Raw genomic sequence first — 27406 nt, forward strand, 5'->3', positions numbered from 1 at the left:
ACTATTGCTTAGGAAAAAGCTTCCCACATTGAATTTAATAAGTAACTTACGGAAGGGGATAAGAGAAAGGTGTCCAAGTATTAATTGAAATTTAGTAACTAAAATTTATTGAGCGCCTGTTTATATTCCAGGCACTACGCTTTAACAAGCAGTTCCCATTTTACATACATACACACACACACACACACACACACACACACACACAACGAAACAAGCTCACACTCTAGGCAGGAGGTAGTAAGAGGGTGTGATCACCTTTCTTTGAGCAGCCCCTAACAATGGCCCTTGATCTAAGGGGCTTTGCCTCCAGAGGCCTGGCCGTTACCTTCAGCACCAAGGCCAGCGCACCTGGCTCTTCCGGAATCCCCCAATTTTCCCAATTGCTGAACTCTCACGGCCCAGAACTGCAATAAAGAAATGCCCTTTCTCAATGAAACATGCCATCTTAACTCTTGAAATGAGCATCATAAGCTGCTATTCATGGAGTAGTCACTGCTACCAGCAGAAAAGCTTTTGACAATGAGAAATGAAAATGGTCAATTTATTGGAGATCTACTCAGGCGCGCGCATCTGCGCGCGCACACACACTCACACAAACGCTGTCAGATGGGCTGTATGTTGGTTAAATTCTCCTCCTGTCACTCCCAGCACCTCTTTTCATGTAGAAGCAGTTGAGGAAAGCAGTCTTGGCCTCCTGTCCCAACTAGGCGAGTCTTCTCTGCCGGGACAGGGAGGGGAGATGGGTGAGAAGCCCTCCGCCCCGCGCCCAGCACTTTATTATAATTTTCCGAGATTCGTGTTTGTGAGAGATTTTATCTTGGAGTTTGTGTATAGCTCTTGAATTTAAGGCTAACAAACGATAACAACCTACCATAAAGATTGTCCTTCCCAACTAAGTAATAAAAATCCTCAAAGGCAAACATCGCTCGTTGGTAATACTATTCCCATTTCACAGATAAAGAAGCTAAGCCCGAGATTAAGCTACTTGCCCAAGAGAACACAGTGAATAAGTGACAAAGGCCAACTAAAACAGTCAGATTTCCAGTCTTCCTTTCTGCTGGTCCTTCCTCAGCAAGATACATGGATATGTATCTGCCAATTGTCCCCAGGATCCAGGTTGAGCACCCCTCCCTCTGGCCCAATTATCTGAAAACCAAAAGAGTAGAAAATCGAAAATGAGATGGAGGTCGGCAGCGACGTGAGGCAGCGGATTGCTGCCGCTTCCTTGCCCCCTTTTTCAGAAGCTAAAATCGACTGTGCTCTTCCTCGGTGACAGCCCCTCGCCTGAGGCGCAGCTCCCGGCCTCGGCGGGGGTCCGAGCAATCTGGGCGCCTCCAGCTGCCCCTTCTCCAGAGTCGCCAGCCGCAGAGCGCAGGGCCAAGCTGGGGCGGAGCGAGGGTGCCCGGCGTGCCCCCGAAGCCAGTGCTGCTGCCGGAGCCGCCCTGGGCGCATTGCGCAGGGCGCTGCTCGCTTGTTCCTCCTGGAGCGCAGCCGGCGCTGAGGAGGCCTGTGGGCAGCCGGGGAGCCTCCGGCTGCGCCCCAGGCCCAGAGTCTGGACTGTGTGGAGCGCGGAGCCCCGGCTTCCCCCAGCCAGCTCCCTTCTGTGTTAGCGCTCAGTGCCAGGCAGAAGCGCGGGTCTCTCTCCACCCTCCCCAAAGCGCACCGGGCCAGCTTCCATCTGATTAGAATGTTTCGCCCATCTGATTAGAATGACGGTAGCGTTCAAGTCATTCATTATAAGAATTTTAGTCTTAGAAGAAAAAGAGGGTCCCACTGTAATTGTGAGTTGTAATAAATGCGAACTTCTGGTGCCGTCCTCTGCAGTATGTAAGACAGTAAAAAATGTGTCTCATGCAAACGCGCCCTCTCCCCAAGCCCATTGTGAAGTCAATCTCTAACAAAGGGGACGTGTGAATATTCAACACCGAGGCTTTCAGTCGTATTTTCCGGAATCACTGAGTCGGCTTTTTTTTTTTTTTTAAATCAGCGAATACCTGTTTAAGTTTTAAAAGCACATGGAAATCGCCCGCGAGCGACCATATAATTTGATTTGCCAGGCAATCTGCAGAGCGATCGCACATCATTTATAATGTTCATTGAGCATTTTGCCTAATTGTGTCTGTCTCTGAAAGGGCGGCGCACCCCCTCCCGACCGCGAGCGGCACAAGTGGCGACATTCCCATGGAGCGGCCGCGCCGCAGCTTGTCGCTTTCAGCGCGGGCGGCCTGGCCGCGCGCTTCCCCGCCCGGCGCCCGGGCGCGCCTGACACTAATCGCTCGCGGCTCAGGTAGGAGCGGGCGCCGCGTTTGACTCCATTCAATTCACAACCGGCAGCGCTTGCAGGTGTCGCCTTTTGAAACTGCCATTCAGGCGGCCGCTGTTCACTTCTCGCTGCGCCGCGGGTTTTGTGGAAGCGCAAGAATGGCGCTGATTATTCCCGTGCCCACGGGCTGCCCCCACCCCCGCCGGACGCGAGCCTTCCCTCCGCCAAAAGAGAAGTTTAATTAGTTCTGGGGCCGCCGACAGCCTGCGCGGCCCACAAAGCCCGGCTCCCCAGGTAACCCCGGGGTTTCTGCGGCCCCGGGAGGGGGCGCCCCGCGCCTGAGCACTGGCCTCTGGCCGTGCGCTCCCTCCCGCGCCGCCGCCGTCCGCCCACCTGCCCTCCGGGCCGGCTCTCCAGCTGGCCGAAAGCTCGCTCGCCGGACTTGAGTGACCTTGGCCAGCGGCGCCCGCGGATCCCGGACGCGAGCAGTTTTCGGGCGCCTGCGATGTCTTCCCGCCTCTCTCTCCCCATTGCCAGCCTGGGAGATGGAAACTTGGTTGGCAAGACAGGTGGTCCTGTCTTGCGAGGGGGTGTCCTCTCCATGACATGTCATTCCCTCACCCCATTTCGGGGAAATATCGGCAAGATGTTTTGAGGAAACACTAGAGACACTTTCCCCTTTATCCCCCTTTGCCTCTCAGCGCCTCGTGCGCTAAAAGGGCGCAAAGTTGCCCTGGGAGTTGGCGAATGGCTGCCTCGCCACCACGGCCAGTGACACTCCCTTCGCAACAGCGGCTCCGGCGCCCGAGCTGGCCCCGAATACGCAGGTCTGCGAACAGCCTCGGCCTGGGTCGCGTACTCTGGGTCACCGGAGCCACAGGTACCACCAAAGGGATCGCGCCCCTGGGAGCCCGGCCTCTGGCTGAGGGCCGCGCACGCCGGCAGGGGCGGAGGACGGAGGGAGGCCCAGTCCAGGCGGGCATCCGGTACCTTTCGAGGGGGGAGTGGGCGTCGGCCGCGAGGCGGGGGCGGCTCCAGCCTCACATTTGGTTTCCGCGAGCGTCCGAAGACGCCAGCACCCATTCGTTCCACTCACTGCGCCCTGTGAACGAGCGCGGGGCGGGCGGGGGCGGCCGGGCCCGGGGAGGGCGGGTGGTCTCCCTCCCCCGCCCGCCCTGCCGCTCGAGCCGCGGCACAAGTGTTGCGATTCCCACGGGCCGTAGGGCTCTGCGGCTGGAGGCCCGGGCACCCGGGGCCCGGGAGACGGGGCGGACACAGAGGGGTTTGTAGACACGCTGACCTCCGCGCTCCCGCTCTGAAAGGGCCTGAAAGGAGCCGTTTATGGTACATTACCAGTCAAGGGCTCAGGTACCAGCGCCTTGTGTCGGGAAGCCTCGGCGGCCGCCCGTGCTGCAGGTGTCCACTATGCAAACGCCCGGGAGGAGGCAGGACGCCGGGGAGGGCCGGGGAGGGGCGCCAGGCCGCGCCGCGCCAGCCGCTGCGCAGTTTCGCTCTTTCTCTTCTGCGGCGAGAGCAGCCGGCCTGGGGCGCAGACCCGGGTCCTGGGGGCTGGGGGTGGTAGAGAAAGCAGCCGGGGTGGGGGGTCGGGCACAGCCTACAGCCCGTTATTTATGGGCTGCGTTTGGTGGAGAGGGGAGTCGGGGGAGGCGCGGAGCCTCTGCCCAGCCCCGACCCAGTTTCAAGGCTGAGGGCACAGGGAGGTCACCGGAGACTGGAACTCCCCAGTGGAGGCCGGCGCTGGGCCCGGCAAGGAAGAGGCATGTTGCCGGCCTGTTGGGCCTGCCCGGATTTAATTCGAACTTCCCCCATTTCGGTCCATCGTCTCCCTGTCTACCTTCCTGTGCACAGAGGGGCCTGAGGCCTCTCCCCAGCGCCAGAGTCACTTCCGACCTAAGGAAGACCTTACCTTCAGTAGGTAGCCTCGTGGGGCCCTCTGCCCCCGCAAGACCCGGCAAGCCGAGAACTGGCTTCTATGAAGGAACACCTGGAAATGCTTTTTCCCTTGGGGAGGAGATTGTTAATGGAGTTTACTACCTAAGTCGGTCCTTAAGCCTTCACGGGGCCAAAATTCTAATAAAGAAAAACAGTACCGCAAGACAACCCAAACATCACTGCCAGGATATTAAGCAAGGCGATTAAAAAAAAAAAAAAGATTCAACGATTTTCAGGGCCAACTAGAAAAAGAGAATAAGCAGACAGAAATCTTAGGTACTCCCAAAAGTTTCAGGGGTTGTCTGCCTTGCTTCATTATCTAATACTATCTGGAAACTTCTTCCTTCTGCAGCTCCATCATCATCATCATTATTTTTACATGTCACCTCTGATTAAAATTAACCTCTGAGTATGACTGAGGGCTTTTTTCTTAAAGTAACAGAGAAATTGGACAAGGAATGGTGGAGCGGGTGAAGAAGGGTGTGTGTCTGAAAAGAATGGTTTGAGAGAATGAAGGGGAAGGGATAGATTCCTTACAAGGTGAAAGAAAGCCTTTCCCATCTGAAAAACAAACAAAAAATTACCACTGTTCTATCATCACAGTCACAACTAAACTTCTTGAATAAGTTATCCAAAGGAGGAGGTTTCTATTCCCTCACCTTTATTTGGTCCTCAGCACACTGCATTCTGGCCCACACTCATTCTGGTACTCTCACTCATTTAGTCATTTTCACCAGGAACTTCCATGGCCCCCAATTTAAGGACACTTATTGACCTCGTCATCCCTAAAACTGCAGTAAACAGGCCCACATTCATCCTGATACCAACAGCAGAATTCTCAGTACCATCTTTTGTTTCTCTGTCTCCTCCAAGCCCACAGTCAGTGACACCAGGTCCTAAAATTCTCTTTGCAAACCATTTCTCCAATCTGCTCAACCACCTAGTTCAAGTCTTCATAATCCCTCAGCTGTTCTGCAGCTTTCTGATCAGACTCTCTGCCTTTAATCTTGCTCTGCTCCAATCTATTTTCCAATCCTGCAGCTTCTGTATCCTTTCTAAGTGGCAGACTTGATCATGCTACCTCTGGCTTCAAACCCTTCCCTGTTTAATTACATATAAATTATAAACATGTGCTACTGTACTAATTGATTACATACATCATAAAGAATCAGACCGACAGATTTTAAAAGAATGAGATACTGCTTCCCTGGTGGCCCAGTGGTTAAGAATCTGTCTTGCAATGCAGGAGGCACAGGTTAGATCCCTGGTCTGGGAAGATCCCACATGCCTCAGAACAACTAAGCCCATGGCCCACAACCACTGAAGCCCATGAGCTCCAGAGCCTGGGCTCCACAACAAGAGAAGTCGCCACAGTGAGAAGCTGCGTACTGCGACTGGAGAGTTAGCCCCCTCTTGCTGCAACTAGAGGAAACCCCGCTTGGCAAGGAGGACCCAGTGCAGCCAATAAATAAATAATAAAATATAATACATATATATGTAAGAATGAGATAAAAATACAGATGACAGTTCAGATATTTTCTTCCAAAACCCCAGTGGATCTAGTTCTACACCCTGGAAATATCTGGTCCATATTTTTATGCTAATATCCTTAACACAGCCTAGAAACTTTCTTCATCTAGACCCTGCCTACAATCCCATTCTCATATCTTTCTTTACTTGATCCTTAACAAAGTTCTTTTATATTTCCGAATGCCATGATAATCATTCTCTGTCTTTGCTTTGTGTTTATTTCAACCTCTGCTCTCTGTTTCCTCTAGTCTGTAAGCTCCATGAAAAAAAGGATCTCTTCTATTTATTGTTCCGTGACTAGGGCTTATCACAGTTCTCAGCACAGAATTGGTCTTCAATGTTTGTTCTGTAAATAAACATGGTACTTCTTGGAAGAAGCCATGTTTCCTATAAAGAGATGGGAAAGCAGAGAAAACTGATCCATAGAAAATGAAAAAAATGAAGCAGGGACACAGAGGGGAACATAAAGAAGCACAAAGAAGATGGAGAGAATGTCCCAGCATCTTTCCAGATCATGGTGTGTTAACTAGGATACAAGTTAGACTGCTCTATAAAAGAATTGAAATATATAGTGGTTTAAATTAGGTAATTTATTTCCCCCTCAACAAAACTAAAACAAAACTGAATAGGTATTCCAGGCTTCACGTGGGATCTAAATGATGTAGGAGACTCAGACTCCTTTAGCTAGTTACTTTTCCATCCCAAATATGTAGCTTTCAACTAATGGTTCAAAATGGCTGCTCCAACTCCTGATATTGTATTGGCATTTCAACCAATAGGAAGAGAGAAAGTAGCAAAGTGGGACATGTCCTTCCTCATCAAAGAGCCTCAAAGGTGAATATCACTTAGACCCCAAAGCCAGTTTCACCACTACACTGAGCTGCAAGAACGACTAGAAAATGTGACTTTTATTCTGAGTGCCCATGTGCCCAGCTAAAATTATAGGTTTCTATTCATATTGATATGGAGGAGAATTTTCAGTCTCTGAGACTCCTGGTACTACTGCCTTCCTGAAGCCTAGCTACATTCCTGTTCATGGATTCTAGGACATACCCTGAATCCCATATGAGCTCCCTTTTAATGTTTGTTAGTTCATGTTGATTTCCATTACCTGAAACCAAGAGATCTAAAACTAACGCAGGTACATCAGATAAGCCAATTTATACTGGAGTAGCCACCCCCCAAATCTCAGTGGCCTCACAAAACAGAAGTTTATTTCTAGTCCAGGATCCCTGTTCTACTTGAGGTTGCAGGGGTACCCTGTTCATCGTTAGTCATTTAAGGTCCCAGGATGACAGATGTTCAACCTTAAGCTGTGTTTCTGCCATCCTTACGGAAAAGAGAAGCAACAGAGCCAAATAGTACACAGGCTCTTAAAGCTTCTTCCTGGGGGTTTCCCTGGTGGAAAATATTAGAACTGTCATCTGTATTTTTATCTCATTCTTACATATGTATATATAAAATATTTTTATTTACATATATTTACATTTTATTATTTATTTATTGGCTATACTAGGTTCTCGTTGCCCTCATGCAGCAACAAAAAACCAGCACAGCCAAAAATAAATAAATCTTAAAAAAAAAAAAAAAGCTTCCTCCTGGTCTGCCCCTTCCCAGAATCAGCCATTTCTCTACAGATCTCTGGAACCTGTAAGTGGAGAATGGTTTCTAGAAATCAAGATCTAAGAACAAAATGTGTTCACTGCTACAAGGGCCCTTTTAGCAGACAGAGCTAGGAGAAAACAAAAAGAATGTACGTATAAATATACAAATACTTCTATGTTTATATCTATATTCACATGTCTCTATCTACACCTTCTAGTCTTTCTCCTTTCCACATTTACAACTTCTTCTCTAACAATGAAAAACCCAGTTCTCATTATTCTCAATATATTTACTCATTTATTCACTCCTAGATCACACAGAAAGTTGTTTTAAAATTGCTAACCTATACCACTGTGAAAATCAGACCTACTAAAGCAGTTTAGAACTTATTTATAGTTCTTTTTGCCCTGGGTCTGAATATAATGTGTTCAAAATTTACGTGGATCACTACTAATAGAAGTGAAAGTCACTCTGTCATGTCTGACTCTGTGACCCCATGGACTATACAGTCCATGGAATTCTCCAGGCCAGAATACTGGAGTGGGTAGCTACTCCCTTCTCCAGGGGATCTTCCCAACCCAGGGATCAAATCCAGGTCTTCCACATTGCAGGTGGATTCTTTACCAGATGAGTTGCCAGGGAAGCCCAAATATTATCACTACTAATAATATTTTTTTAAGTACCAGGGAAACTACAACAATAAAATTTCACGATTGAACATGAAGGAAAAGAAAAGCTTCCTCCTGAAAGTGACATGGCATTTTCACTCATCTTTTACTAACCCAAGCAAATTACATGGCCACATCTCATCTCAAAGAAGAGAGGGAAATACAAGCTTATGACCCACCTGGAAGAAGACACAGACCTGTGGCTTGTCTGCCCAGCTCCCATGGACAGAGGGGACGTCCTATGATGGAAGGGGATGTCCTGTTCTGGAGGGGATGTCTTACAATGGAAGCTTTTTGGATTAATTCTTACTGTAAAGCACCCAGAAAGCATAATGTCATCTTTCCACACCTTCCCCTCTTCTCCGCTCACACCTGCCTGGCTGAAGAGGAAAAGTGTCCCTTGAGGACTGGGGACCTGTAAGGTCAATGACAACAGAAATCTCTCACGTCACTCTAAATCGGGGCAGGGAAAAGTCATAAAGTGGATACCGGTGTGCAGAGCTCAGCTTCCCCCAGGGCACCTCAACATTCTCAGCAGTCTCTGCACATTCTCCTAGCTCCATCTTGGATGTTTAGAGTGGGTTTGTACTCCGGTCTGGTAGCTCCAAATGTCTGAAAAAAATACAAGGAAGACGAAAACGCAGGAAGACATTCTACCATAAGGTAAATGCTGGGAAATGAGTTTCCAAGGCTGGCTGAAGGCTACATAAAGGTGAGATTCAAGGTTCTTGAGGCAGTCTCTGACTATCCCCCCAATAGTGACTGCAATAGGCTACATGGTAAGAGCTCAGCCCTGTGATGGATGGCATTACCTTTAAAGGGCACTAATAAAATGCCAGAGAGATGACTATCTGGTAGCTACACCTTAGTGACCTCTGACTGAGATGGATGACCCAGAAGGCATTGGCTTTTAAAGGGGCAGAAAGGAAAATCTGAAGCACTGGGCATTCTCTGAGGACATGGGTCTTGGTGGGGCATAGATGTGATCACCGTAAGGCCACACCATGCCTGGCATGGAAATGTGGATGGAGGCAGGACCAAGAAAGGAGATGGGTAAAGGATGATTGAGAGGCGCTGACCTTGGCTTGCTTGCAGTGGGGTCTATAGCATCCCACAGATTTGCTGGCAAACACATCCTTAAACCACAGGAAACCATGCTGTTGCAGGCCTTCCACTTTCGTCAACCTATTCCGCTTCCTAGGGACATACTTTCTCCTCTTCTTGTGGTCAGACTCACTCAAGACTCAACTAACTCAATACTGCCCCTTTATGAACCACCCCCGCCCCGCAACCCCTCACCCTCGTGCTGAGCCTTTAAACCTCAACAATAGCCCTTACTGCGCTGGATTATAGTGCTCTCCCCTCTCTCTTCCTACCCTGAGAATGCACTAAGGCAGTGGTCCCCAACCTTCTTGGTGCCTGGGACCGGTCTCATGGAATACAAGTTTTCCATGGACTGAGGGGGTGGGGAGGATGGCTTCAGGATGATTCAAGCACATAACATTTATTGTGCACTTTATTACTATTCCATCAGCTCCACCTCATATCATCAGGCATTAGATCCTGGAGGTTCGGGACCCCTGTCCTGTGTTAAGGCACACTCTCTCTGACCCCCAACATTTAACAATGACTGAACATAGTTGATACGTAAAACATCTTTCTCAAAGAGATAAATAAATTAAACCTTAAAACAGGGTGCCTTTACATTTTCTCAGTATTTCCACATTGCTTTTAACTTTGTATGCTTTTAACATGGCATGACAATTCAGCTTGAAAACATGTAATTGATTGGTGTATATAGACTAAGAATCTTCAAAGTGAACAAGATGTTCCATTGGGATACAGGAAAACATTAAGGATACCTAATATAGTTATACTCATCTCTCTAAAATTTCTTTTGGCATGTGGCATGTTTAAAAATGTAATGTGTGCATGCTACATTGCTTCAGTCGTGTCCAACTCTTTGTGACCCCATGGACCATAGCTCACCAGGTTCCTCTGTCCATGGGGTTTCCTAGGCAAGAATACTGGAGTGGGTTGCCATGCCCTCCTACAGGCAACCTTCCTGACCCAGGGTTCAAATTCATGTCTCTTATGTCTCCTGCACTGGCAGGCAGGCTCTTTACCACTAACACATATAGTGTATTAATACAGTCTTATTTCTATGCAATTTTCTATACATAAATAGATAAATTCACTGGTAGAGTGGATAATCAAAAACGGTAATGATAAGGTATCACCGACTCAATGCACATGAGTCTGAGCAAACTCCAAAGATGGTAAAGGACAGGGAAGCCTGGTTTGCTGCAGGCCATGGGGTCACAGAGACAGACATGACTGAGCAACTGAACAAAGGTGTGCTAATCCTCCCCACTCCATGGACACACAGAATATTTCTCTCTCCTTATTTGCTAACATCCCAAGCACTAACTGGGAATATGGTCACTGAACTCAAGACCACATTTGTCACCTTCCCTTGTAGCTAGATGTGGCCATGTGATGGCTCAGGCCAATTAAATGTGAACTGCAGTGATATATGCAACATTCAGGCCATGATCTTGAAAGGAGTGTACCCTTTCTGGTCCTTCTTCTTGCTGGCTGGGATACAGACATAATGGCAGGAGCAAGAGCAGCCATTCTGGATTCAGGGTTTGAAGCCATGTTTCAGGAAGATAGAGCAACAAATTACAAGGAAGTTTGACCCTACCCCCCATGCATTTAGCCATCATAAAAACTTCACATTGCTTATGCTTGGACTTTTACGAGAAAGACAAAAATGTTATTTTGCCTTTATATATTTATTACAGAAGCCAAAACTTTATCCAGAATAATGCAAGGTTTGTGGTAAAAATAAATAGGAGACAATTAACTTTTTAAATGATTCCTTTATACACACAATTGGGGCTCAAGGTGAAAGCTACCAATGGTATAGAACCCTTCAGGTTTTTTTTAATGCCTGTGATATTACCTCTTATTCATATCATTTTCTCTTGTACTTTATAGACATTTAATAAAAACTTATTCAATACTGTACTATATACTTGAAAGTTGGTACAAGAACAGAGTATTAATGTTCCCACTATAATAGGAAAAACAACAGGATGTATTAACTCACCTTATTTAGGTAAACATTTTGCAACATATGCATATATAAGATAATCACATTGAACACATTAAACTTATATGATGTTATATGTCAGTTATATTTTTATAAAGCTTGAGGGGGAAAGGAAAAAACCTATTGGTTAACCCACTGAGTATAGAGGGAAACAGGATGAAACTGGCATTTTTTGAGTGCCTACTTGGTATCAGATATTTTACATACATCATTTCACTTCCCACAGCAATCCTTAAGATAGATATTATTATTTCTTCCCATATCTATAGCCAATGAAACTAAAGCTCAGCAAGTTTAAATAACATATACAGTAAAACACAACTGGAAGAAGTGGAGCCGATACTTGAATTTGAACTCAGAACTATGTGAGTCAAATGTTCATGCTTGCCCATCCCCACACAAAAATATTTCAAATACTTCCTCTTTCAAACTTTCAAACTCTTCCTCCTGTCTCTTTCCCTTTCTAAATCTGCTCCATGTCCTTTTTACTTTACTCCCCTGCCCCCTTTCCGCTCTGCCATTTATCCTTCACCTGAAGTCAAACACATGTATTTGGATAATCACCTAGAACAGTATTCCTCAAACTTGACTCTGAATATATGTATGCATTTATATGTGTGTATACAGATTTATATAACACATAGATGCATATATGTCCTTATACACAATCCCCACACTTTCCATAGAAAAACAAAGCAAAGCAACAACAATAAGAGCGTTCATGAGTCCTGCATGTCAGCTTAAAGGATCATTAAAATGAAACTGGTGAAGGATATAGAAGATGTGGTATATATGCACAATGGAGTACAACTCAGCCATAAAAAAGAATGAAATAGTGCCATTTGCAACAACATGAATGGACCTGGTGATTATCATACTAATTGAAGTAAGCCAAAGACATACTGAGCAAACTGAGCGTATGTGTATGATATCACTTATATGTGGAATCTAAAAAAATGATACAAATGAACTTACTTACAAAATAGAAATAGACTCAGAGAAACAGAAAACAAACTTATGGCAACCAAAGAGGAAAGAGGAGGAGGGATTAATTAGGAATTTGAAATTAAAATATACACATTGCTATATATAAAACAGATAACCAACAAGGACCTATTGTATAGCACACGGAACTATATCTTTTAATAACCTACAATGGAAGAGAATGTAAAAAATGAATGTATATGTCTATATATAAATCACTTTGCTGTATGTACACCTGAAACAAGCACAACATTGTAAATTATTTCAATAAAAAAATTGTAAACAATTGCTTAAATATTTGCAGACATAAAATTGGTATAAACTCTTTATGTGTGTTTTTCTTATTTAACTACAAAACTAAACACATTAAAATATTTCTAAATCTTCAAGTCAACAAAATTATAATTAACTTTAATTTAATGTGATACGATCTAATTGTAATGACATTTGCCCCCTACAAAGCTGACATGATGCTGATCCCAATCTTCAGCCCACAATGGGTCTCATTCATTTCTCCACCAGTTTAATTAAACTACCATGATAGCTTTGTTTATCTAGCTTGTTTTGTAGTTATTTGGTTTCTTGGCACCAGCACAATGTCTGTATATCTTCTTTAGGCCAGAGCAGTTAAGACAGACTGGCCCCACCACAGTCTTCCCTTGGAGGAGGAAATGGAAATTCATTCCCATATTCTTGCCTGGAAAATGCCATGGACAGAAGAACCTGGTGGGCTATAGTCCATGGTGTTGCAAAAAGTCGGACACAACTGAAGCAACTTAGAACATAAAGCACACACCACAGTCTTAAACATAAATTCAGGTTCAGACTCCAAGTTCAAGGTAGGGCTAAGTTTTTGGGTGGCCATCCAAGTGGACCAGAATATGCTCACCTTTGTTATCAGTATTTTTTAAGACTATCACCTGCAGGGACTTCCCTGATGGTCCAGTGGCTAACATTCCTTGCTCCCCATGCAGGGGGCTCATGTTCAATCCCAGGTCAGGGAATTAGATTCTACATGCCCAAGAGTTTGCATGCCACAACTAAAGATCCCACATGCCACAACTTAAACCCGGTGCAGCCAAGTAAGTAAATATGTCTAAAAAACAGTTATCATCTACACATGGTCACAAGATTGGGGGAAAAAAGTTATAACTGGACTTCCCTGGTGGCCCAGTGTATAACAATCTGCCTTCCAAGGCAGGAGACCTGGGTTCAATCCTTGGTCAGGGAAGACCCCACATGTCTTGGGGCAAGTAAGCCGGTGTGCCACAGCCACTGAGCCTGCACTCTAGAGCCCCTGCTCCGCAACAAGGGAAGCCACAGCGATGAGAAGCCCATGCACCGCAACTGAAGCATGGCCCTCGTGCAGAAGATGCAGCCAAATGCAAGTAAATGCAGCCAAAAGTAAGTATATATTTTTAAAAGTTATAATTAACTTGTGGAGCCTTCCTTTGAGAAGTATGGATTTGCAGAAATGAGAGAGGTCCAGTGATAGGACCCTCCCCAGGAAAATCAAACTCTTGGGTATGGAAAGCGTCCCTTAGTTATGAAGAGGGGAAAGTCTATAAATACGAGCCATTGATTACAGAGGCAGGGGTGGATTACAAAGCGACAGCTCTCTTTAACAAGCCTGGCTAGTTTTTCCTTGCAGGTGAGGGAAGGTGTCAGGCTTCTCTCTGCAGGGCTGGTGAGGAGGAGTGAGAGGGGAATTCCAGCTCTTCCTGCCTTCCAGGCCCTGGTGTTTGTTCAGCTAGCCAGTGTCTCTGGGGAGGACAATGCAAAAGAGAAGCAGCAGAGACGGGCCTGCGTGAACGCCCCCAGCTAAGGGCTGGCATCCTGCTCCACGCCTTTCCAGGCTTTGCTGTGGAGGCATCCTCTGTGAATGGACCACTTTTCCAGCTCCCCCCACTCATAACCAAGAGCATTAGCAAGACACTTCACCAGGCCTAATTCTAACTGCCTCCCAAAGCTGTGAGAACAGCTGAATAGAGATCCAGTGCTTCTTCCAGTGTCTGTGATGAGTCAATCTCAGTGTTGGGTGATAGATTTGTTGATATTTGCTATTCTTATTGCTTAATTGCTCGGTCATGTTCAACTTTTTGTGACGCTATGGACTGTAGCCTGCCAGCCTCCTCTGTCCATTGGCTTCTCCAGGCAAGAATACAGGAGTGGGCTGCCATTTCTTTCTCCGGGGAATCTTCCAGACCCAGGGGTCAAACATGCACCTCCTCCATTGGCAGGGAGATTCTTTATCACTGAGCCGCCTGGGAAGCCCTTGTTGATATTGGTCCACTATAAATCCAAGAGATCACATAGAGGTGGGTGAAGCCAAGAGGAATGCCTCCTGCTTGGCTAATGACTCCTATGTATAATTAATGATACATTCTCATCCACTCCACCAGTGTTTACTGAGCCTACAAACCTACTTTGTGTTAGTCGCTCAGTCGTGTCCAGCTCTTTGTGACCCCATGGACTGTAGCCCTCCAGGCTCCTCTGTCCATGGGATTTTCTAGGCAATCCAGAATACTGGAGTGGGTTGCCATTCCCTTCTCCAGGGCATCTTCCCAACCCAGGAATCGAGCCCAGGTCTCTTGTGTTGCAGGCAGATTCTTCACCATCTGAGCCACCAGGGAAACCCTACAAACCTACTACTGCTAAATAAATAAATAGAAATGAGCAAATAAATAAATAAAATCAGATAAACACTACTCTGTGCCTGGCACTGGGTATGTGCTTGTATTTGTTAACTCACTTAATCCTCACAATAACCCAATGAGGTAGTTGTGTTTGTTTGTTTCTTTAAGATTTTTTTAAAATGTGGACTGTTTTTAAAGTCTGTATTGAATTTGTTACAATATTGCTTCTGTTTTTTGTGTTTAGTTTTTTGACCTCAAAGCTCATAGCACCTTAGCTCCCTGACCAGGGACTGAACCTGAACCCCCTGCGTTGGAAGGTGAAGTCTTAACCACTGGACCACCAGGGAAGTCCTGAGGTGGTAGTATTATATTAATCATTTCTTCTTTAGATGCAGGCGTGGAGGCTCAGGGAGGTTAGCTAACTAGCCCAAACAGCTAGTCAGTGGCAGAGCAGCTGGAATCCAGGCAGCCAGGCTTCGGAGCCCATACTTATGAGCTCTGTGCTTCCCGGCCTCTCCGGGGGGCCACTGGATAGTGAGATGCTCTCAAACCTCTAGCGAGGTCCAATCTGAGAGGGGTCTTGTGCTGGCAAAACCTGAGACCTGGGGACTTCCCTGGTGGTCCAGTGGCTAAGACTGCATGCTTCCAATGCAAGGGGCACGGGTTCAATTCCTGGTTGGGGACTATGTCCCATGTGCCACAATTAAGACCTGGTGCAGCCAAATAAATAAATATTAAAAAAAAAAGCCTAGAGTTTGTATAGAGTGCTTATTTCTTGGAATGCTCTAGCACAAAAACTATTCCAGACTTACAGGCAACTTTTCTAAATAACTGGAATTGCTTTGCAGGTGGTACTAGTGGTAAAGAACCTGCCTGCCAGTGCAGAAGACCTAAGAAATGTGGGTTCAATCCCTGGGACAGGAAGCTCTCCTGGAGAAGGTCATAGCAACCAACTCTAGTATTCTTGCCTGGAGAATCCCATGGACAGAGGAGCCTGGTGGGCTACGGTCCGTAGTGCTGCAGAGTTGGCCACGACTCAGTGGCTGAGCACACACATACTTGACTGATAGTAGGCACCTGCCTGCTTGAACTGGGCACGGGCCAGCATAAGCTTCTTCAAGTACAGATTAACTTGGTTGAGGAAGTTTTGCTCTAGGCAGGATTTTAAGGAACAAGAAAAAAATGCCACTGTAATACCCTATATCTTCAGCACCACTGAAAAGAGTGAAAGCTAAGGTATCATTGAGAAGAGTAGAAACATTTCCAAGGGAATCACAATCAGTGGCCTGCTGGCAAGGAAGAAAGTCAGTCCACAAGCAGAACACAAAGGCTATTCTGAGAGATACTCAACTGTGAGTTCTTAGGAGTGAGTGGTCCTTCGAGTGAAAATGAAATGATCCGATGGTAAAGTCCTACAATGAACCATCATGCCACCATTAAAACCTGTCTGTTAAAGTAAAGATATGGGGAAATGGTGATGAGAGATGGTCAAGTGAAAAGTGCAAGATATGAAACTAAAAACACCAGAGACCAAGATCTTAGCAGCAGTCATGTGGAGACTGTGGACCCTGCAAACAATGTGGTGGGTTTAATGAATAATTTAAAATTTCTTTTAGGACTTCCCTGGTAGTCCAATGGTTAAGAATCTACCCGACAAATGCAGGGAACATGGATTCGATCCCTGCACTGGGAAGATATCACATGCTGCAGGACAACTAAGCCTGTGAACCACAATTACTAAGCCTGTACTCTAGAGCCTGTGTTCCAAAACAAGAGAAGATACTAGAGTGAGAAACCTGCACAGCACAGCTAGGGAGCAGCCCCTGCTTGCCACAGCTGGAGAAAGCCCGTATGCAGTAATGAAGACCCAGCACAGCCAAACAATTTTTTTTTCTTTTTTAAAGAAAAAATTAATCCATTAGCCACTCAGTTCCTTTCTCAGTGCAGCTAATGTCATCAGTTTCTGGCATCTCCATCTAGAGATATTGGATAGCTGCATAAGCAAATGCTTTCACATATACTCACTGCCTTCTTTTTTTTTTTTTAATGCAAAAATACCAGCTATTTTTGTTTCTTTCACTCTAATGATGTATCCTGGAGGTCATTTCACATTGTTACATCAAAAGCATTCTTATTTTGTTATGGCAGCTGAATATTCCACAATGCGTGCGTGCTAAATGGCTTCAGTCGTGTCCGACTCTGTGACCCCGTGGACTGTAACCCACCAGGTTCCTCTGTCCATGTGATTCTCCAGGCAAGAATACTGGAGTGGTTTGCTGTGCCCTCCTCCAGGAGATCTTCCCCACCCAGGGATTGAACCCATGTTTCTTACATCTTCTGAAATGGCAGGAGGGTTCTTTACCATGCATGCCACCTGGGAAGCTCAAATATTCCACAATATAGACACATAATTCACTTAAGGCCCTATGGATGGACATGAAACAAACAAAAAATAATACTAATAATACAGCTTTAAAGAGAAACAAACAGAAAAAAGCTCCAAATTTCTATTAATTTTTTTATTTTTATTTTTTGCCTTCTCACTGCTCACCATGGAGGCCAAAGCACAGAAGTCTGACTATAATGACCTGCAATGTTTACCTTACTAAAGACTAAACACCTTTTGGAATAACAAGACTGAAGGACAAAGCTCAGAAGCTTTATTCATCAAACAAACCATGGCATGCCAGAAAACAGTTATTTGGAGAAGTATATCAGCGTTTTGGTGTTTCTTCCTTCAAAGATTAATGTTTAACAATGGGAAATGCAAGAAGGAATGTAGTGGGTGTTGGGTGTTGTGCTTTTCACTCTGTTTCATGGCAGCCATGGCAGCCGCGTGCGTCCTGCCCCCATTCCCAAGTGGGACACAGCTCAGCTTCTTCTTCTTTTTTTTAAAGCTGAGTAGCTTCGGAGTGGGAGAAGGCAATGGCACCCCACTCCAGTACTCTTGCCTGGAAAACCCCATGGATGGAGGAACCTGGTGGGCTGCAGTCCATGGGGTCGCTAGGAGTCAGACACGACTGAGTGACTTCACTTTCACTTTTCACTTTCCTGCATTGGAGAAGGAAATGGCAACCCACTCCAGTGTTCTTGCCTGGAGAATTCCAGGGACGGGGGAGCCTGGTGGGATGCCGTCTATGCGGTTGCATAGAGTCAGACACAACTGAAGCAACTTAGCAGCAGCAGCTTCAGAGTGGATAATGTCTGAAGGAAACCCTGGAAAACAATGCTGACACCTCCCCCCACCCTAGTGCTAGAAATCCACATTTCTGCTCCTGTGGCTCCATAGAGCCAGCTATATCACTCCAGGATGCTGACTGAGTCTTTCTGAATCTAACTGCTTGCAAACAATCAAAACACCTGACCAGTTCCTCTCCCAGTGCCGTGTTAGCAAACAAGAGGGTCCGTGTGAAAATCATATTACATCAGCTACCTTCAGTGTAGAGACAGAGGAGGGGCAGGAAGATGCTACGTAAGGCAAATGAGATATGGAGTCAGCCAGCCTGGGCGGAATTTGGTCCCCTTCTCTGATGGGCCACTGTAGCCCTAGGTTTATGGCCAAGTTTCTTCTGTTCAGTGGTTGAAATAAGGAGGACGTCCTCCAGCAGCATTATGAGGACAAGTGATAAGCAGAAGTGAAAGCCCTCCAAAAGGCTCATCTCCATCTTTTCTACCTTTGTATTATTCCTTCTACCCATCTTATGATAAACATAAGAGCTTCAAACCAAACCAAGGAGCTCAGGCCAATAGGAAGGACAGTAGAAAGCCAGAGAGAGGGACTTCCCTCGTGGTCCAGGGGCTGAGACTCAGGGCCCAGTTTCAATTCCTGGTGGGGGAACTAGATCCCACGTGCCACAACTAAGACTCTGCATGCCGAGACTGAAGATTCCACATGCTATGACTAGAACTAGCATCCTTGTGCTGCAACAAAGATTCCACGCATGGCAACTAGACCTGGTGCAGCCAAATTAATTGATTTAATGCAAGAAATTTTAAAAAGAAAACCAGAGAGAGGTCACTGTGGCATTGGAAGACATGGTAAGTTAAAAAAGGGTAAAGTAAAGAGAAGATGAGGAGGATGACAGGTAGGCGGGGCTAGTTCAAGGAAGGCCTTTGAAGTCATGTCAAGGAGTTTGGCATCCGCTAGGCCAGTCCTTTCCAGGATGGAGTAAGATGGCACCTGGTCAGAGTGTACTTTCTGAGTGGAAAAATCATCCATAATCTATATAGTGTGACCTGGAGGGGCAGAGAAAGTCCCATGAGCCCATATTTAATTCTGTATTCTTTGTCTTATGCTGGAAATTGCGCCATTCAGTGGTTCCTTTCTCAGCACAGCAGAAGGTGTGTTGATCTCCACAGTGTAGCCAGGACTCTGGAGGAAGGTGGTGTGTGGTAATCTGGGCTGGCTCAGAATGGGACCCAGACCGATTACATTGCACATCAATATAAATTCACCTTTTATGAGTCTGCTCTCAGCAGCCAGTGGAACCAGCACTGGGCTGGTGTGGACTGGGATTGATAGTAACCTGCTGTGTGACCTTAGGGAAGTCACCAGACTTTCCTGGGCTTCAGAGGCCTTTCAGCATCATCATTCCCATGACTCTATTTTTCAAACCTTTCCTAAGAATATAGGGATAAAGGGTGAGTTGATGAGGGCCCTCAAGTGAGAAGAGAAAGCTGTCATAGAATGGGGGAGGGGAATGGTAAAGAAAGGGGAAACAAGACACTTGTGAGGACAATTCAGCCACCTGGTATCACCTCTGTGTTCAAGAGTGGGGAACAGGGACAATTTGGGTCAATGAGAAAGTAACATGGACCCATTTTCAAGTTGGGAGGCAGACCATGAGTCACACCTGCTTGCAAGCACTAAGTGAGGAGCATGGGACACTGGTGGGGAGACAGCCACACCCTATTTCTGGAGAGCTGGGGCTCCCACAGGGAGGATGTGTGCCAAGGAGTGTCCAGCACTGTGGAGCCATACGAAGGGGGGGCGAAGGATGGAGAACCTGGAGCCCCAGCCTTTATGGTTGCTTTGCCAAGAATCCATTCTGGGCAGGAGACAGGGATCTGGGCTCCAACCTTCCGGTCATGGTTCTGAAAAGCCAGGGGGACTCTAGAAATGTTTTCTGGAAAGCAAGGTGCAAGTATTCAGGTCGGTGACCCCTGGGACAGAGAGAGAGCTGAGAGACAGACGCGATGAACACACAGGCAGACAGACACAGCAATGCCCCACAGCCCTTGTCAGACATTCTCCTGAAACCAAGAAGCCTAAAGACGGCCTGAGGCTTCTGGCAGCCCCAAAGGCAGTGTGGTAGGAGCCTTCTGGGCCTAGGAGGACAGGTGCCACTGAGAGACTGGAAAACAATTTCAAGGCTTCACCAGGATCTGACCCTAAAAAAAGAGTTAAGCACCTCGCCACTGTCCAGCCTTAGGGGCCAGATGTTATTTCATACTGAGGCAGGAACAAGGTTAGGGGACGTCTCTCTTGAGGACAGAGGGTAGAGCAGAGAAGCTTAGAGCATAGCAGAGGGTGGAGAAACTTTTGCTCTGGGACCAGCCCTGTCCCTCCCTCTGCCCTGAAGTACCTGAAACCTTGTATTCTTGTTGCATTCCACACTCCCCCACTGCCTAGAGGACCCAGGGTGTGCAGAACTGGGGGGGGGGGGGCGGGGCGGGGGGGGGGGGGGGGGGCGGTGCGGGGGAGGAATGAGAGCTGGAGTCTGTAGACTGCTCTGTCCCAGCCATCTCCTCGGCCAACCTGTTGCTTCGAGAGGCAGAGGGCAGCCGTCCACACTGTTGTGACCTCCAGTGACCCAGAGAAAATTCCTTTTATTATCAGTGAAGCCTTTCTTCTTTTTAGTAGAGAAAAGAACAATCATGTCTTACTTAAGGACAGAGTGTGTGTGTGTGTGTGTGTGTGTGTGTGTGTGTGTGCAGTGGGTGTGTGTGTGTCTGTGTGTGTGTGAGCATGCCAGCCCACACCAGCACCCCAGTATCAACATCTGCAAGCCTGACCCTTGCTTCCCCAAAGAACCAGCCAGCAGACAGTTCTCTAAGGGAAAAAATGGTGGGGGTGGGGAGAGAAAGGGCGAGGAGGGAACAAGTGACTATCTTTTCTTTTCCTCTTCCTCCAGGCTCATCTATGCAGCCCTAGGAGCTGCCCAGAACCTCCACACTAGCTCTGCTCAGCTTCACAGGACAGTAAACTTTCCCACGAGCACTGGACGTGCCCATGGTTCACTTGGGTACCCAAAGTAAAGTTCTGGTGGGCCCTTCTACAAATTCATCAAGCATATGGAAGATGATTTTCTGTGGACTCTGACTCTTAAAATCACACTGGGTATAAAGATCCCCCAAATATACACTTACAGACTCTCTGTGTCCCCCAGACCCGCTCCCTGACATCTGCATGACACAAACATTTTCTCAAGAGCCATCTGTAGCCATCACAGAAGGTCTCTCAGCCTCTTAGAGAGAACCTCTGTAGGCTGGAACCCCAGTCTTTCCTCCACTGAATGATGATCAATACTCCAAATAAGGCTTTGAAGTCTGGTCATTCGCTATGCCTCCAAGTCCTCAGATTGATCCAAGCGCATGTCCCTACTGGGTTTTAATCTAACCAAGTGAGGGGAGGGGAAGGGCCACCAACAGCTGGCTAGATCTCGGGTCTTGAACTCCTCTTCCCAAACAGCTTCCCTTTCTTTGAGGTTAGGAAGATAAACCTAAACAGAGGAAATTGCAGCCCAGTCTTGAACACAGGAAAACTGTCCACATTTGCCTGTTTAACTTAATCACCTCCCTAGGAAGGATGAGCTCACAAAGGAAAGAACCTGCTGGAAAACAGTAAGTCTTTGGGTTAAAATTCTCTGTGTCCTTGGCGGTTCAAGATAATCTCTGGTGTTCTTATGTATCTTTTGCCCTCAACTTTTTTTTTGGTTTCAGAATTCAGTTAAATACAATGTAAATGTCTAAAACCAGGATGCCCGTTAAAATCGCTGTTCTATGAGACATGGACCTGGCTTTTGAGAGGAGTTCAAACACCCACCAGAAGAAGCCTCTGGTGGGACAAGTGTCTGAAAAAGGAAGCGACTGACCCAGGAAGGCGGTGGCTCTCTGTCTTCTGTTGAGAGAACTGGCGCGGTCGGGTGCACTTCTGAACCCTCTGGAACTTGGCTTTTAACAGAATTGCCTCGACCTTGGAAGTGCTTCTTTGTTACTTTTCAGCTGAGGAATTCGTGTTGCATCGCTGTCTGTAATAGTGTCATGGGCCAGAGCACAAATGTTTTGTGTTTGGTGTGTGTGTGTGTTTTAAGGTCGGGAAGGAAAGGGAAAAAGTTGTTCCAGGATGGTCCCGGTGGTCAGTCCGGAAAGGTGAGCGACTCTGCCCTTTTACTTCCACGCCCTCCCTCGGACTGCTCCAAAGCAGACGATTCAACGGAGTCCCTTTGTATCCGGTTTTATTGCTCCGGACCCCTAGGGTCTCAGAAGAAACGTGCCCCGCTGAGCCGCTCTCGGAGGCAGCCTCTCCAGCTCCCGTTTCTCCCTCGGGACGGGGAAAGGGAGGGGAGAAGAGGCCGGCCGCAGAGCACCCGGCACCAGAGTCAGGATTCCGAGCAGCGCCGGGCAGGCGCGCGCCCCTCAACCCCGCGCCGCGCCGCGCCTGGAGAGGCGCCGCGTCGCCTTCCAACCCCAGCGGCACACACTGTGCAAACCTGACCAGAGTCCTGGAAAGGTTCGGCAGAGAGACAGAAGCCCGGAATGGAACCCAGGCCGGAGGCCCGCTGGCGCTCGGGGGTTGGGGGTGGCGAAACCCACCGCCGGAACTGTCCAGGCTGCCCGCAGTCGCTGTGCCAACCCCGGAGGAGCAGCTAGCTCCGCCTGAAACTCGCTCCCGCAGTCTGGGCCGCGGACGCGCCCCGCTAGGGCGTTTTGTGGCTGCGCCGAGACGCCGCGCGCCACTACCCCAGCCCGGGGGCGGAAGGGTCCGGCTGGGCGCAGCGTGCGTCAGCGGGCGGCGGCCGCCGGGGGCCGCAGGTGCCCGTGGAGCCGCTCGCCCGGCAGGTACTCGCCCGAGGAGCAGGCGGGGAGGGGCGTGAGGAGCCCCGGGCCGCGCGGCCCCGCCTCCCCTTCGCCCCGGGAGCTCCCTTCGGGAGGAAAACCTCCCCGGCCCCCGCCGGCCTCCCGGCCCCCTCCCCGCCGGCACCCCGCACTTGGTGATTGGCTGGCGCCGCGGGTCCCTGGCACGCGCCTGTGGATGTAGTTATAAGAATCCTCGCGTGCCGGCCCTCAGCTTCAGCCGGTCGCCACAGCCCTCCCCAACGCCGCGCGGGCGCCGTCCAGAGCGCAGCGGCCGCGGGCACTCCAGGGAGGCCGGGGCGGGGGGGCGGTCCTCGTTGCCTCCTGCGCCGGACCGCTAGGGCGGGGGCTGCCCGACGAACCCGAACTGCAGCCGCAAACTTCCAGAGAACACCCCTACCCCAGGCCAGCAGTCCCCCGGGCCCTCGGCGGCGCAGAGCATGGACGCGGTGCTGCTAGAGCACTTCCCCGGGGCCCTGGACGCCTTCCCGTCCTCTTACTTTGACGAGGAGGACTTCTTCACCGACCAGTCTTCTCGGGACCCTCTGGAGGACGGCGATGAGCTACTGGCCGACGAGCAGGCCGAGGTGGAGTTCCTTAGCCACCAGCTGCACGAGTACTGCTACCGCGACGAGGCGTGCCTGCTGCTGCAGTCCGCGCCCCCGGCGGCCCCCCACGCCCTGGCCCCGCCGCCCCCGGGGGGCCCGGGAGAGCCGGAGGACAGCGGGGGCGGCGGCTACTGCTGCCAGGCGGGGGCGCCCCCCGGCGGCTTCCCCTACTCGCCCGGCTCTCCGCCCTCGTGCCTGGCCTACCGGTGCGCCGGGGCGGCCGCGCTGTCCCCCGACGCGCGGTTGCGTGGCTTGAGCGGGGCGGCGGCTGCGCGGCGGCGGCGGCGGGTGCGTTCTGAGGCGGAGCTGCAGCAGCTGCGACAGGCTGCCAACGTGCGCGAGCGGCGGCGCATGCAGTCCATCAACGACGCCTTCGAGGGGCTGCGCTCGCACATCCCCACGCTGCCCTACGAAAAGCGCCTCTCCAAGGTGGACACGCTGCGTCTGGCCATCGGCTACATCAACTTCCTCAGCGAGCTGGTACAGGCCGACCTGCCCCTGCGCGGCGGCGGCGCGGGCGGCGGCAGGGGGCCCGGCGGCGGAGGGCGCCTGGGCGCGGACAGCCCGGGCAGCCAGGCCCAGAAGGTCATCATCTGCCACCGGGGTACTCGTAAGTGCGTCCGCCTCCCAGCTCGTAGTGGGTGGGGGGCACGGGAACGGGAAGGTCCCCCGGGGCGGGGGCTGGGTGAACGGACCGACCTGCTGACTGACGGACGGACAGACGGGCGGGCTGTGGGCACCGGCCACCTTGAACCGGAGTTGGCGTTCTGAGGTTTTTTCCGCCACTCTGACGGCGGCTCTGAGGGTGCGCTTCCCGGATAGACTTGCAACTTCTGGGATTCTGGGATGAGGGCGCTGGGGGCTTGGGGGTGGAGAAAGTGTTGTTCAGAGTAACCGAAGACTTCTGTCTGTCAAAGCGCCCAAAGGGGAATCCGAGAGGAACGGAGGGGCAGTGCTGGGAGGAGAGTTGGACATTCACAATCTGTTTTTTTTTTTTTTTTTTTCTTTCTCACCCTCTCAGGGTCCCCCTCCCCCAGCGACCCGGATTATGGCCTCCCTCCCCTTGCGGGACACTCTCTCTCTTGGACTGATGAAAAACAACTCAAAGAACAAAATATTATCCGAACAGCCAAAGTGTGGACCCCAGAGGACCCCAGAAAACTCAACAGCAAGCCTTCCTTCAACAACATAGAAAACGAACCGCCCTTTGAGTTTGTGTCCTGAGAAGTCCCAGACCTGCCTGAGGACATGATTCTATGTGCATATTGTACATGTAAATATCTATAATGTAAATGTAACTTAAGAATCACATTTTTCTAATGGCAATCAACTGTTTGTTATTTATCTATTTATTATCCTGTCGAGTTAATGAAATAGATGATCTCTTTTTAAATATATAATTTATATAATTTATCCTGATTTTCTTAAAATATGCAATAGTCCATGATCTCCCCCAGCACCTTTGGCAGAACTCTGCATTATTGGAAGAACTCTGACCAGAAAACGTCATGCTAATTTATTGCCAGATACGGTTTATTTCAAAGCAATGTTAATAAATGCTATTCATACCGTTTTCTACAAGTTGTTTTATACTTGATGGGTGTAGCTGTATCTTTAAAGATGAATTAACCTACTTTGTTAAAAAAAAAAAAACTGAACCAGAGACCCCAAACGGAGCTATAGAGTAAGAGCCACCTTTTAGATTTAGCTGAGAGGGAGTGGGCTAGAGGATTAGGCCCCATTTCTCTGGGAGAGTCCTTCATCGGCATCCCAGCCCTAACATCCCTAGGAAGAAAATCGGTCATGAAGTATTTGTTGCTCTCATTCTTTCAGATGGGAAAGCTAAGGCTGGGAGACATTTGACTTATCCAAGGTCATGGGCACCCTGCGTAATCATTATGTATAAAGTGGACACTGTGGGTCCGGTGGCTACAGTGGGCGAATTTCTGGTCTAGCAAAGGGAAGACGCCTTTTTGCTTCCAAGGGCTGGGGAGAAGGGGTTGCTGTTAAGCTGCCCTGTGACCCATCCCTTCTGCAGTTACAGCATCAGGTACAAGGAACTCAGATATACTCAAAGGAAATGAGAAAAGCCACGAGGTTGAGGCCGGAGACCCCTCTCGGATGTTTCCGAACAAAACCCAGGGTCTTTGGGATAAGACAAGAAAGGAGCACGCCCTCTTTGCCGCTTCTGCAACTGGGTAATTTCTGAAATTGACTCGGTTTTGCCTCCAGCAGAATCCAGTCCTTTGAGACAAGCAGCCTGGGGCGAAGGTGAGGCTCCGGCGGAGAACCGAGGGCCGCCCCCTAGCGAAGGGGAGAGGCGCGAGGGCGCAGCGGGGAGCGCCCGGGAAGCTAGGGTTCGGACTAATCTCCGAGGCTGCTATGGGCACCTCCCTGGCCCCCAGGAAGCTCTCGGCTGCAAGCGGGAGTCGGGGTGCGCGGCTCAGAGTGCGGGACCCAGCGCGCGCTCAGACCGCGCGGGTGCAGAGCGGGAGGCGCGGAGCAAGGTCTCGCGCGTCCGGCGCGCTCTTCCTGGCTGATCCAGAGCGCCGGCGCCCCGCAGGCCCTGGGGAAGCGAGATGCCAATCCCCGGCCCGCAGCTGCCTGGTCGGCCAAGGTACGAGGGCGCATCTCCCTTGGTACCCAAGGCCCTGCCGAGGGACAATATGTCAGCAGCATGCTAATTGCTTTAACCTAGTTTCAGACCCACCGAGGGGTTCCCCGCGCGCCGCGGGTGCCATGGACGTCATCCAAGAGCAATTAAAGCGAGGCCGCGAGCCCGACCCGCAGCGTGGCCTGGCCAACCGCGCGGAGATTCTGGGTCGCCAGGCTCCCAGGAGGCCCTTGACCATGGACCCTCTCACCTCTTCCGGCCCCACCCGTCCCTCCCCCTAAAAGATGGAGATTTCACACTGAAGGAAGAATTTGGGAACGAGAGAAAATAATTCGATTTTGTCCTGTATTAGGGCCTCATTAAACACGAAAGTTGCTTTTGCACAAGTGCTTCTATCAGGCATGTAATCTCATTACACTCATTAGAAAGTCAAATGGTAGGCAGACTTCAACTTAATTATAAGTTATGTAAGTTCTGTACCGTTTACTTCGGCTGCGTAGACCTGCGTTTCAATTGGATTAGGAGATGTGGCACTCTGCCCTTCAAACACTGCCATCATTGTGATGTGGCACCTTTTATTTTGCGTGCCACTTTTTTTGTGATTCAATGCTTCAACGACACCCTTTAGTGCGGTGCAGATGAAGCGGAAGAGCTGGGCTGAGCATGTAAAACACCAGGGTCTCTATCTTGTCACTCTTCTGTCCTGACTTGGCAAGTCCCTTTAAACACAACCTTCAAAGAGACTGACAGCTTCTTTTTATTTACTCATAATCCATTCATCCTAGTGTAGCAATGCTTTTTTTAAAAAAATGCAGCAGTAGCAGCAGAACAAACATATCATTTCAGAGTCTCCTCTGGCGTCAGAGAGGCCAGAGCTGCGCCCTGCTTGGTGCAGGAGCAGCTCTCCCGGTGGCAGCGCCAGGCTGGAGAGTCTCTGGCCTGGGGCAGCTCTGGCCAGTAAATCCAGCCTGGCACTGGAAGGATTGTTGTGGGGGCAGCTTGAGTGGCAGGTATTCAGCGGTTCTTCTAAATCCAGACTTTTCTTCCAACTTAAACAAAAATGCATATGAAAATAACCCAGTAAGCCAAGTTTCTGGATGGCTGTGGAGACCCTTTGCTTGGCCTTCCTATTCTGAATACTCACCAGCCCCTGCCCTGAAACGCAGCCTGGGACCACCAGGAGAAAGAGTTTAAAGTTCTTCCTGGCTGCCCTTGTCCATTTAGCATAATAAAGAAGCTGCAAACCCAGAAGCGAGGCCTTTTTTTGATCTCCACTGGCAAGCTGGCTGAATCATTCCCTAGTGGCCCAGACTCCATTGCAAGCAGCCATGGGGTGGGGGTGGGGGTGGCA

General features: G+C 49.1%; 1 protein-coding gene and 1 long non-coding RNA gene across 2 annotated transcripts in view; one reads left to right on the forward strand and one right to left on the reverse strand.

Annotated features, from left to right (window-relative positions):
- LOC139036576 (uncharacterized) overlaps window positions 1-23661 on the reverse strand; it is a 176345-nt gene extending 152684 nt beyond the window's left edge. Inside the window, exon 1 of the long non-coding RNA XR_011489392.1 lies at window positions 23334-23661. This is a non-coding gene — a long non-coding RNA (uncharacterized lncRNA). The remainder of the gene's footprint in view (window positions 1-23333) is intronic.
- On the forward strand, window positions 23125-24967 carry PTF1A (pancreas associated transcription factor 1a). Its single transcript, XM_020869180.2, has 2 exons — window positions 23125-24051; window positions 24463-24967. Exons 1-2 carry the CDS (start codon window positions 23274-23276, stop codon window positions 24663-24665), a joined length of 981 nt encoding a protein of 326 aa, XP_020724839.1. The 5' UTR covers window positions 23125-23273; the 3' UTR covers window positions 24666-24967.
- The last annotated feature ends 2439 nt before the right edge of the window (window positions 24968-27406 follow it).

This window comes from Odocoileus virginianus, chromosome 9 (genome assembly GCF_023699985.2).
Source record: "Odocoileus virginianus isolate 20LAN1187 ecotype Illinois chromosome 9, Ovbor_1.2, whole genome shotgun sequence".
NCBI lineage: Eukaryota > Metazoa > Chordata > Mammalia > Artiodactyla > Cervidae > Odocoileus > Odocoileus virginianus.